The sequence below is a fragment of the Harpia harpyja genome, chromosome 3 (genome assembly GCF_026419915.1).
Source record: "Harpia harpyja isolate bHarHar1 chromosome 3, bHarHar1 primary haplotype, whole genome shotgun sequence".
Classification (NCBI taxonomy): Eukaryota; Metazoa; Chordata; class Aves; order Accipitriformes; family Accipitridae; genus Harpia; species Harpia harpyja.
In genome coordinates this window covers 6,204,779-6,217,664 of record NC_068942.1, presented here as the reverse complement: position 1 = coordinate 6,217,664, position 12,886 = coordinate 6,204,779, and the positions used below count along the sequence as shown (strand labels likewise).

General features: G+C 36.7%; 1 protein-coding gene across 6 annotated transcripts in view; it reads left to right on the top strand.

Moving 5' to 3' along the window:
• WASF1 (WASP family member 1) overlaps window positions 1–12,886 on the top strand; it is a 103,154-nt gene that overhangs the window by 71,981 nt on the left and 18,287 nt on the right. For 3 of the 6 annotated variants that reach the window (XM_052781252.1, XM_052781255.1, XM_052781250.1), the window contains 2 exons: window positions 1,286–1,448; window positions 1,546–1,706. In XM_052781252.1, coding sequence (XP_052637212.1) covers window positions 1,574–1,706 — 133 coding nt within the window. In that variant the 5' untranslated portion in view covers window positions 1,286–1,448; window positions 1,546–1,573. The remainder of the gene's footprint in view (window positions 1–1,285; window positions 1,449–1,545; window positions 1,707–12,886) is intronic. The other 3 variants (XM_052781253.1, XM_052781254.1, XM_052781251.1) reach the window with 2 other exon arrangements.

The window sequence follows — 12,886 nt, the reverse complement described above, 5'->3', positions numbered from 1 at the left end:
TGTTCTCTCAAGAAAATAAGGGCAGCAGACATGGTGTTAAAATGCAACAAATGAAGTCTAATCAGATCCTGGAAACAGAAGTGTATCTCAGGTAGACTTCAGGATCCTGCCTGGGTCCCTCAGCTATGAGCTCTGGCTTCAGTGAAAGAATATACTCCCAGGAAAAGTGGCAAGGAGAAATCTAAGCAGTCTGTGAGAGGAAAATACTCCATTACAGTCGTCTGTGACACTTTTAATTCCCTATGCCATTCTAGGTCAGCAAAATTTCAGCCCTACCGCCATGGTCTTATGTTATTCTTATCCAAAAAATCTCTCCGTTTTGACCAAGTAAAGATAACCGTGGCTAAATACATACTGTAGGGTAGATGCATTCTGTGGCACAACACGAAGCCCTAGCTGCATCCTGGGAACATTTTGGGATAAAGCTTCTAAGCCGAGGACAGATGAAGTTGTGGCAAGCTGTCTGGTTGAGGGACTAGGACTGCAGGTTGGTTTGTGGAAAACTTGTCTGCCTTGCTGTCTGGAGAAAGTGTAATCTCTTCTGCAATGGGAACCGAGACTAAGTTATACCAATACCAAGCGTATCCATTCTCTGTGTATCAAATGGGAGGTTTGCATTGGTCAGTCAGAGTTTTACATGACAGATGATGGAAGAATTACAGAATTTTAAGGAATCCATTTTTCATGAAGAAAAGTTTTAGTAGACAGATCTTAATAAGCAGCACTAAGAAGATGAGAGGCATAACCTGCCCCCTGGGAAACTCCTTCCAATCAGTGCCGTGTGTGCAGAAAATTACAAGCCTGGAATTCACAGCCTGAGATGATTCTTATGCTGTCTGCAGAACTAGTAAAGAGTCTTGATTAATTTAACATATGTGGATTTGGAAAGGTGTGGAGGGGTAGGATTTCTGAGTCGTGGAGGACTTTGCACTAGAAGTTTACTGAGGAGATTTTTGTATTTGGAAGAAGCGTTCTTAGCTGAATTTATTGCTGGTAGCAGTGTACGTGGAATGGAAACATATTCTCTTTTCTTACCTTGATTCGGTATAATTTAGAAGTGATGTTTAGACTAGAAGGGTGACTCCTGCTAGTAGCGTGACATTACATAATGAATGGATCATATCTACCTTTCAGGTGGAATAAGCAACTGGTTTGACCTTGACCTCATAATAAAGGGAATTTGTTGTTGGACTTTGCCTGGCCTGAATAAGGAAGTAGTCCATCAAGAAGGAAAACATTCTTTAATGTTTTTGTACCGCAAAGATTTTCCTGTCTTTTTTTTCAGGGGGAAAAAGAAAAAAGCATGAACTGTAAAAAATTATTTGTCACTTCACTGGCATCTGAGACAGGTAAAGGTTTAAAGAGAGAGAATGAAATAGTCTTTCATTGGGCAAAGAAGAAAAGATTTATGTACTCACAGAGCAATGAATTCCATCAGTACTATGGAGGTATTTTTATCTTGTTAGGATTAGTCAATTTAACTTTAGACATAATCTGAATTTAAAATAGAATTAAACTTATAACAGCATTTTGTCTCCTTTACAGGTTTGCTGGTCCTCTGACACATTTCAGAATGCCACTGGTAAAAAGGAACATAGACCCCCGGCACCTGTGCCACACAGCTCTGCCCCGAGGTATCAAGAATGAATTGGAATGTGTCACCAATATCTCCTTGGCAAACATAATCAGACAACTGAGTAGTCTCAGTAAGTACATTGTCCTAATAGCTGTATTTAGAACTAATATATTTTACAGACACAGTTTTTGTGGTTGAAGTAGGAACACTTTTTCAAATTCTCAGTAGAAAATTGTGGCTGCGCCTTGAATGTACTCCTTTTGTGGCTAGTGACTAGCATGGACTTCTGTGAAAGAAAGCTAGGAATTTTTCCAGCAGCACATCTTAAAACTGTTCAGCCATATAGTTCTGTTACCAGTGAAACGTGACAGAAAAAGATATCTCGTAGTTAATGAAGTCAGTAATTGCTAACCTTAGAGCAAATCTTGAGTAGGGAATATGATATAATGAGGAACGTATCACTGGTTACTTAATTCTCGTAACTTAAACCCTTGTTCATGTTGTGGTCATTCAGAAAAAAAAGTAGTTGCCTTTTAAAATAATAAACTCAGAAATGTAATTATTACATAGTATTTCAAACAGGTAGAGATTTTTCTTCCTTCTTCTCCCTTCTGTCAACAATTTTTCCCTCAGTGCATTTGAGAGGAGTGAATACTTCTCAAGCTCTAGAATTCTGAAGGAGTTTTTCTGGAAAGGCTGGTTTCTGGGTTGTTTTTTCTTTGCGTTACAGCAACTTTAACAAGTTGTCAGATGCACCAGCGTGATAGCGTTTTGAATTTCCAATACTACAGGCACTTCTTAACCACTAGGATATTAGTAAGACTACCAACACATTAAATATTAAAATGTGCATGTATATACATCTACAATGTGAAAAACCTTTCAGCTCCGTCAGTACCTTACAGTCATAGGTGATGTAGCCTAATTTGTTAATTAGATTGATTCAGTTATTGGTTTGATGGTATACTGTATGGTGACTCTGTTTTGGCAGCCTTTCAAAGGTGTTAGGGTGCTATTAGGTTGAAGACTCTAATTGAGGACACTGAATTATGCAATCAAGACAGGAATGCTTACAGCACATAAATATGAACATTATTAGTATAGCTGCTGCAACAGCAAGGAAGATAACTATGTAAATTCTTTTCAGTGAACCAAGAGCATATCAGATTAGGATGCAGTATATGATCACCATCTGTGGTCTTGCTTCATTCCGCCAAAAGCCCTTCTCAGACTAGCCGTTTGTGTACTAGCCTCCCCTTCCAAGTCTTATTAATAGTGAATTCATTTATTTTAGTTTGCTTGTTTTAAAAATTCTTATTTGATTATATACTCCATCTAGGGGAATTTCTTTTTGTAGGTGGCACACCAAATTTACATTTGATATTTTCATTTGGAAGTTTAATTTGACCTTCAAAAAAACCAAACAAATCACTTGGTTTTTCAATTTTGAAGAAAAAGCCAACTTCTAACTCAACATCAGGGTCTCAGTACTTACCTATTGAGATTCGGCTGCCTTTGCTGTGTTTTCTTGGTATACAGAGCTTATGCCTGACATTGCGTGTACAGCTGCTCAGGAGGAGGTCAGAATGAAGCAATACCAGAACAGAAAGAACTCAATTAAGGGAGGAAAAAAGTATTGAAGAATATCCATTGAATGCTCCCACATTTGTTATATGGCTTGCCTAATGTATAGCACGGAAAGGGAATGTAACCGTAATTATGTAAACTCATTTTCTGTAAAAGGAATGTGGTTCTACATGAAGCGTGCATACATAGGGATGAGCCCTAAATTAGCTGTTTTCACTTGAGAGGAGTTTCTGTCATGAACTTGTGACTCACTAGTGGTCAAAAAGGCATGCAATGTTGGAAATGACAAGGAAGGTAAAACAGGAGGGAAAATGCACTGGCTTACTCTGCAACAGCAAGCCCAGAATAGGTCATTCAGAATTTTTTATAAGTAAGTTAAACACTGATGAGCAGGACCTGTTACTTCAATCTTTTGTTCTTCCCTCCAAATAGCATCGTGGTGTTTGTAGGTTTTCTATGGGCAGTGTTTATACCAACTGAAGTAAGTTTTTGGTTTATACCGTGTGTGTTTTCAACGAAAAAACATTTTTTTCTACAATTAAATAAAACACGTTTTGCAAAATAATCCTTATTTCTCAGCAACATTAAGGATTCCTCTATAAAAATGGAGATGGTGTTACAACAGTATGAGTACCTGTGAAAGTATTTTGTTCCAGAATTCTTTTAGCTTTTCTGCCTGTTTGTGCTAGTAGCAGCACAAATTCAAAAAAATTTGGGAGTTCTGGTATAGGAATTTTGTCTCTCATGCGCTTAAACCCAAATAACCGGTCTTCACTTGGTGTGTCACTGTTACTGGTGTACAGCGAGGCCTGCTGACATGCAGATAAATTTTGGTAGTTGCCTGTGAGTCACAGCCAACAGGCATGGTTTTGCAGCAGTCCCCTGGCAACCACCTTCTCTGCAGGCCTTCCCTTTTTGTTTTCTACGGATAATGTGTATGTTTGAGAATCAGCCTTTAAGTTGTAGATGAAATGAGGCTTCACTCTGAGAGCGGAAACTGAGTGTTCTGGTTGGGTTTCATTTCCTTTAAACTAAAGCTGCTTTTGCTTTTGATGGTGAAGTTATGCAAATTTAAGTGAGTGGTCTTTGACCTGATTAGCACTTAGTCGTTTCTGCCTCTAAGATTTTTCAGTTACCAGCCCTCAAACAGAGGATTAATCTCCTGCCATTATGACTCTCAAGACCAACCATTCTTAACCTTTCTTCTGATATGATAGGGACAAAGAGCGCTGTGACGGAATTAGAGCCTCCAGTACTTTAAATGATACCGAAAACCATTATTTGGAAAAGCTAAGTGTAGAGTTTTGTCACATATGTCATTAGATCTCCATTCTTGGAGGTACTAATAACTTGACTGGATTAGTCAAGCAACTGGATCTAACTGGATCTGCTTTGAGCAGGGTGTTGGACTAGATGACTTCTGGACGTCTTTTCAACCTGAACAGGACTGTGTTCCTATGATCTTGGATACTATGTGTAAGTAGGACATGCCTGCAGAAACAATACCTATTAAATGACAGGAATTCTGTTTTCCTGTGTTTTAATGTAAAATGAAAAGAGCTTTACATCAGTATGTCAGCAATAGCTGCTATGTGTCTCCATACAAATTCTCAATCCTTTCATAGTTTATTTGATGTGTTGCTTTTAATTGTTCAGTTTGAGAAATTTTTTGACCTTTAAAAGAAGTAGAGATGAAAGGATGAAATATTTATTTCTGCTTTGAGTGATAGTCCTTGCCTTTCTCCCTGGAGCATGAAAACACATCATTCTGTCTTGATCCAACATACAAAATTGCCAGTAAGTAATTTTTTCCCTGTCTATTCCCAGTCTTCTCTAACTTCATAAAAGGATCTGTCTTCTGACAGCTTTTCTTAGCACTGTGGCAACAATAACTCTCTGGACAACAGCAACAGCTGTTCTAGTTTCCTAGCCATTCTTCCCTGTATTTCTTGCTTTCTGACTGTATCTGTTTTGGAGAAGTGCTTACCTATTTTTTTCAGCAATATTGCAGATACGTTAGTACTCCAGTACTGCCTGAGTTGGTCTATGTTGGTGTATGTCAGCCCATAGCATTCCAGCATACGTGAAACAACTGATAGCACTGTGTAGCTGTGCCATTGTTAGAAGATGGATAAATAGTTCTCTTGTGTGAATGTAACCTCCTCATTTTGTTCACAGCTACTGACCAATCTTGTTTTTCCTTTTATTCAGCTGTTCCCTGTTCACAGAATCTCAGTACCACATAAGAAACCTAACTGATGAGGTTTGTTCTTGCCCCAGTCTCTGACACCTCCATCTTGGGAGGACAACATTTCTCCTTTTGAGTATGTTCCTTTAATGAATATTTATATTGCAGGCATTCAGACTAGGCCTTTTATTCAATCATAGCAAGATGTCATTTCCCTTTTTTTCTTCTACCTCTGTATAAAGAAAGAGAATGCTGTATAACTCTGCTAAGCTGGAGTGCCTTTTATGTTAGTGAAAACAATTTTCAATTAACACGGAACCTTCAGTAGCCTTTCCCCACTTTCTATCTTTTCTTTGTACTATTTCCTGTTTTTACCATGTTCTCTTAGTTATTTCTTTTCTTCACCCCTTATTTGTTAGTTTTCAGGAGTGAAACCCTGACTTTCGAGCATATTATTTTCCCCCGGTTTTTTCCCCTCTTAGATGCTTTTAACTTTTCTTCCTTATTTTTTGCTTACCATGCCATCCCCTAGAGGGTTTTAAACACTGCTCATCTTGAGATACATTTTCTCACCTCGGGCAAACCTTCAGTTTGCCATGGCTTAGGGTGTTAACATTCAATAAATAGGAAATGTTTCTCCATAAATACTTGCCAACAAGGTGTCTGGACTTCAACTAATCTTTAGAACCAGGCCTCTTCAGCTCAAAGACCAGCCTCTCTTTCTTCATCCTGTCTGGGCAACATCTTCAGCATATGGTGGGGCCCCTGCATGTTGCATGATCAGAGGTAGGTCTCTGCAGATCTGCAGCTAGACCTTCAGTCAGTAATTGAGAACCAGCAGAATCCCTATGGCAGGTCCTGCCCTGGGAATCCTCCTTCTCACTGTGCTCACAAGCCTATTCACTAGTCTGTGAATTTTCTTCATTAGTCACCCTTCTTCCTTCGTTATTACTATGAGTGCCAGGGAACACTAAAGAAAGTATTCTTATGAGGTAAGGGAACTAAAGGACTTGAAAACTAAAGGCTTACTCTGCTTTTCAGAGACCCCTGTCCCCTCAAAGACTTCTGTCTGATTGCTTGATGTTTTCTCCCCGGCAGTGGCAGTATTGGCAATGTGATGCTGTTTTGTCTCCACCTCAAATGATAACGAGGGGATGAACAAATGGTCAGTAATTTCTCATTGAAAACAACTATGTGTTAGCAGAAAAAAGTCCTACCTGTCATTAATTCCTTGCCTCTATAGAGCAGTGAATTCAGGTGATATTAAAAAAGGAAAGGAAGAACAAGACTTCCCTGTGAAATGATCTTTAGGACTGGTGCTTTCAACATCAGGTTCAGCTCTCAGCAGTCTCTTTCACAGATTTCTGAATCCCTAATGGATAATCTCAGCCAGTTTACTTGATGCTGTCCTCAGTGGGAGATAAGAAATGATATATCAGAGCTCCATGACTGGAGATTTTTGAAGGCTGACTTTTTCTTCTTGGATGTCAACAAGAAGCATCAGACCTGCTCCAGAGGTGGCCTTTAACACAGTTTATTTGATACTTTTGATACCCTGATCAGGTTGTCTGATAAATGCCTGGTTCAATTTTGCTGGCTAAAGCAACCAAGTTATCTCTTCCTTACTCTGATATTCCTGCTAAAATCCTTAAATCCAGTCCTTGTGGACTTCCCTTAACCTTCATAATGGTAGCTTCCTAATTAGCATCACTGAACAATATTTAGTACATTGTTTTTCACAGCTCACTCAGCCATAGCCACTAAAGTCTCAAGGATCTACCAAGGTTCTTATCTCCAAGCCTGGGAGACAGTTCAGCCTCCTAGCTTTTAGTCCATCTCCTAGCCACTGAGCTGTTAAGATTGAAATGATCGTGATGAGAAACAAGCCTAGGGTTTCAGGTGAAACTCAGATATACCTTGATTTTTTGCTAAAACATTCAATTAAATAAAATTAATGTAGTGAAGTTCTGAAGCTGAATCAACAGGCAATGGATATGTTAAATTATGTGTCAGAATTAATGGAGGAGGAAAAATGTATTAATAGACTTAGAATAACTTTCTTGTTTTGCTTTATAAAGGGACCCTGGTTATATATTGTTAGCGGCTTATGGGGTAACTAATTATTCTGAAAGAGTATTTTCTAATATATACACTATGTTGTGTAGGAAGGAACTGTTCAGTAGTGAATAATGTAATTTTGAATAGTGTAAGTATATTGGGAAGGGATTGTGCAGTAGGACATGAGACAGGTTTTCCAGCTGCTTTTGTTCTATGCTTTTATTTTTTAGGGCAAAAATATTGTTTAGTGTGTGAGTGGGATTGAAATAATAGAAACCAAGGAATGGTAGCATATAGGTGGATAACAGACTGAATTCTTAGCTTATTCTTTCTGATGTTTTATCAGTTTCTACATCTTTTAAAAAAATCAAATTGCCAAACCTATATTTTTAAACTGTAATAATATTTTGAGGTTTGTATATTTCAATATATCAATGTATTTACTATTTTAATATTTAAATAATGTTTAATAATATTAAATTTCATTATATAATACCTCATTATACATTGCATTTAATAATGTAATGGCATATTAATATATTAAACATTTTTATAATTTAATTCCAGTGATAAGTATGTTGGATTAGATTTTGTTTGTGTACATGTTAAACCCCCTTCCCCGCTGACCTCCAGAAATTTGACAGATTAGTTAAGGCAAAATTAATTAAGATTAATACTTTTGGCAACATTGGACAACTGTCTCATTTTGATTGTCCTGCTTGATGCATCTTGCATTGGCTTGAGATTTACCAGTCATCCTCTTGAATTTCCAACAAATGATGCTGGTTTATGGCATTGAGCACTTTAGGTGCTCAATTTATTTATCCAGATAGCTACTTAAAATTTAGACCATGGTTCCTAGAGTCTGCTGATGCCATAATCAATCTGCAGGATGCTGTTTCAGGTTTAGATGCAGTTGAATAGTTTGGAACTCTTTTTCTTTAAAAATGCAAAAGGATAGTAAAGAAGTGGCTTCTTCCACAAGTCCTGCTTCAGGACCTGTGTCCCACTCCTTGTCTGAGAGCCTGTAACTAAATCTGCTGATAACTGATCTACTGTTGTAAAATGATTAATTTAAATGCCCTTTCCTTAAGGTTTGGTACTGGATACAGCATAGAGAATGCGTACTTCAGGTGAATTTAAAGACTGGAGTTTTGAGGGGACTGCTAATTTATGCCCTGATCCTGCAGCATGTTAGCATGGTTCTAGCAATTTGTACAACACAATATATAAGACTTGTAAGACAACTCTTTGCCATGCTTTGTTTAATTAGCCTGAAATAAGGTTCAGAACCTTACATGGTGATTGTAGTTGACTTCCGTATCTGATACATACCCAGTCCCCCAGAACAAGACAAAAATAACTTTTCTTTTACCTTAGTATCCCCTCATGTTAGTGTATTGCATAGTTAGAAATTATTCATTTGTGCATGGAAGCCAATGCTCGACAAATATTTAAGAAATTATGGGGGGAAATTAGGAGATAAAACAATTTAAGAGAAACGAATGGTGAAAGAGGAGACCTGTAAAACTGATCAGTTGTTTTTTCAGATTTTATAAGCCATTGTACACTTGCTGCCATGGTAATGAACAGGAGTGGATGATATGTGTTTTGGTGGTCTTAATTTAAAAAAAAAGAGGAAGGCAGTGAGCAGTATTATTTTTATTCTATTTCAGCTAGTAGCTACTAGCTATTATTCTATTTTCAGCTCATGTCTGTTTTAAATGTCAGGAAAATAATTGTTCAAAAAAGGCTATCAAAATACATGCACATTCTTAGGGGAGGAAGGACAACATGTTGCTTCCAAGACATTTTATTTTGCTGTCACAAAAAATGATATTGACAGACACCAGAGGGAGCTGCATTCCTGTATCCCTTTCTTACTGAAGGGTTAATTGTGAATAGAGCCCTCTGAGACAAGACAAAAGTTGTGAAAAGAATAATGAGGTGAATAATACATTCCTTAATTAAAAATAACTAATAATGTTTCCTCTTATTTAAATGAAAAAAACTTGTGCTCTGTTAAAAATAAATGCCAGTATGATGGACTGAGAGAACAGCTAGTAATATTGGAGGAATATGGCTTGCCTTTTGAAAATGACAAATTTTTGTATATTTCTGGTCAATTTAGCAAGTTTTGCAAATACAGTAAAATAAGCTTTTCACAGATGTTAAAATAATTTATTTACAGAAGTCTATATTGTCATTTAATTTAATAAGCAAACGAAGATCACTGGTCTTTCTAAGCTCGTATTATGTATCCAGCTGTGACCAAGATCCTAGGGCGTTATTATTTTAATTGTCATAGTCAGCTGTCAGTCGCTTTATTGTACTGCATGAAACGAGTAGAGTTTTTCATCAAGCAGTCCCATGATGATGTAAATTTTCTGAAATGTTAATAATACTTTGGAATATCCATTCTATATAATGGAATTAATTTTGATTCCTTACTCTTCTAACATATTACCCATAAATTAAGTAGAATGAGATCAGCTTTGTTTACTAATGTATTTTTTTCTCATGCATTTTTTTTACTTATTTGAGTTTGTGACACTTTGTTCAGTGTTATCACCTGTAATCGTTATCTTTTGTAATCCATTCAAAGTTAAAGATATATTCATATAGAATACACACAGAGACAGCGACATAAACAAATACTGGTTTATAAATGTCGTATACATATATACATTCACATACAGTATTCTTTTGAACAAAGTTGTACATTTCACTAAAAGCAAACATTTTGCTTTGCTTGAAAAAGCATTAGTTAAATATACTTCAGGGTAAATAAAGAGGCTGCCAACGGGCATGTAGGTAGAGACATTATGGTTGGCATACCACTTCAAACACGACAGGTTGTTTTTAATGTATTTCCCATTTGAGGATTAGTGTTCATAAACATAGGCAAATTATTCCTTGCAATATGTTTGTGGCTGTATGCAAGATAATGAAAAGATTTTTAAGACAGATTATTTGCAATTGGAGCTCATTAATGAGGTAGATGAATTGTAAGCCTGATGAAATGATATAGATAAAACAAACTGTAGCCTTAAAATACATCTATAAAAGGGAAGTTACTGGATTTGAGACCTCTGCAATTTACTTTTTATTCTATATGTGAAATTTTACACTTGATTTTAATGCTAATTTGCATGTCTCTGAATATTGCGTGAATTGTCTAATTAAAATGAACAATATATCTGAATATATTATCTGAAATACATTAAATTTGTAGTAAACGTGTATTAAAAGTTTAGTAATCTTGCTCTTAGTGGGTCACATTTTTAAGTAATTTCTCTTGCTTCAGATACAGGTTAAAGAACATAAACTTTTCAGAGTTTCAAGACATATATTAGAAAGTCTTATGTTAGATGAGTTGCCAGCTAAGTAGACTTTACTAACTTTCCATCTGTATTTTACTGTGGGCTGGTACTTAAAGACAAAGATTCTAAGAATGGCTGCACCTTTGATCTGCTTCTTACTGTGGCTAATAGCAGATGCTCCAAGAATGAGAGCAAGGCAAGCATGTACTATACTCCTACTAATTTCCCAGCCTCCAACTCTTTCCAGCATGGAAGCCTCTTCGACCAGCTGGGGTTTCTGTGTATTTACTAGTGGTCAGTGTGTTTCTTTTCCATTACTCAGTACTGTTGGCAAACTTTAATCTCCTTTTTTTTCAGATCATTTATGCGTATCTTGAATAGCATAGGTCCAGTACAGAAACCTATGAAAACTCACCTTTCTCAACTATGAAGTCCGGTGATTTACTCCTGTTTTGTACCTTTTGGGGAATTATTTATCTGTGCCGTGTCGCTTCTTTTTTATGCCCCATCTGTTAAGTTTTCCTAAAAAGCTTTGATTAAGGATTTTCAAAACTCTCTTGGATATCTAACTAGATCATAGTCTCCATCCGTGTGCCTATAAACCCTTCAGAGATTTCACTTTAAAAAAGCTGTGTTGTCTCTTCGCTAACAAGTCATCCAGGTGTCTACTAATTCAGTTCTTCATAGTGATTTATACTAACTTGTCTGGATGTCGGGCTTACAGGCTAGTAGCTCTCAAGATGTTCCATGCAAAAATTTTTGAACCTTACTGTTGTGCTTACCACCTTTCAGTGTGTATTAAGGAGACTTACAAATTGTTACTAATATTTTAGGGGTCATTTTGTCAATTTAGTTTTGTAATTTTTACATAGTCCCTTCTGTTTCTTTGAGCCTCCCACAGAGAGTTCTGGCAGGAGGGTCTCGCCAGTTCCTTTCACTGAACACCAGTGGAAAGTGTTAAATTAGCTTGTCCACAGGGGTCCTGTCTTCTCTGAGTACTCCTTTATACCTTCATTACCAGCTGGCTCTTCAGACTCCGTGGAAGGCTTTCTTGCTCCTCACGTATTTGAAGGAATATTTATTATTAGTTTGCTAGTTGTTCCTCAGGCTAGTTTTTGGGTTTTATGTTTAATATGCCAGAATTTATGATCCTTTCTATTTTCTTCATCTGTACATTTCTTCTATTACCCCCTTTTATATTCTGTTGTTTATAGTCATGCTGGTTTTCTATTGCTATTACCTAAGTCTTAATAAATGGTGTATGCACCAGCCTTGTGCTTACTCCATAGTATCTTTAAGTAGATTCCACAGCACCTGTAGGGATTGAATTTTTGTCCTTTTGATGTGTGTTTTTTAAAAAGTCCTCATTTTTATGTATACTTCAAGATGTATTGTTCACCAAAGGCAAAATTTTCATAACTATCCTTTTCTGTGGTACCTGTCAGAACTTGTGTGCGGACCAGGCAGTTAGAAATTTGTGAGATTTATACTTTCAAACCCAACGTAAGTGCACAAACAGTACACAGATTACATATGCACAGTATGGTAGAAAGTTTTAAAAAATATCAAGTGGTATTTCAGAAATGTGGCTACAAATTTTGCTAGGCAGTCTGGTGGGTTTTTTCAGTGGCATTGGCAGACTACTCAAGTTGTAGGGGGGCATTAGAAGCACTATATGGAGTACTCTGTAGAAAAGAAACTCATTACTGATCCTTTTCTCATTATATTTGAATCTCCTGCTCTTTTGGGCTAAATGTGTGATGTCCATTGAAGTGAACAAAGGAGATTCTTCTTTTACTTCAGTATAAATTGGTCAGTTACTAGAATTTTGATCCTTCAAAGATTTATTATTTTAGTGTGTATTTTTGAATGGGCTGGTTCTAATTAACCTAGATGTAAATATCTGATCTTCTGTTTTGACAGGTACTCTGTACAGTAGGAGTGGAAGCTGTGCTTCATTTTGAGAAATGTTGAGATAAATTTCACTTGTAAAGATTAGTTATTGCTCATACAAGAGCAGCTTCAGGTGCTGGAAATCATCCTTTTATACATATCCAAGAAACTAATCAGTCTAGTTTCTTGCATATCAGCATAGTTAAATCAATTTATACCAGCTGAATATCTGGCCTGTAATGTATTAAATAATTTCATTTC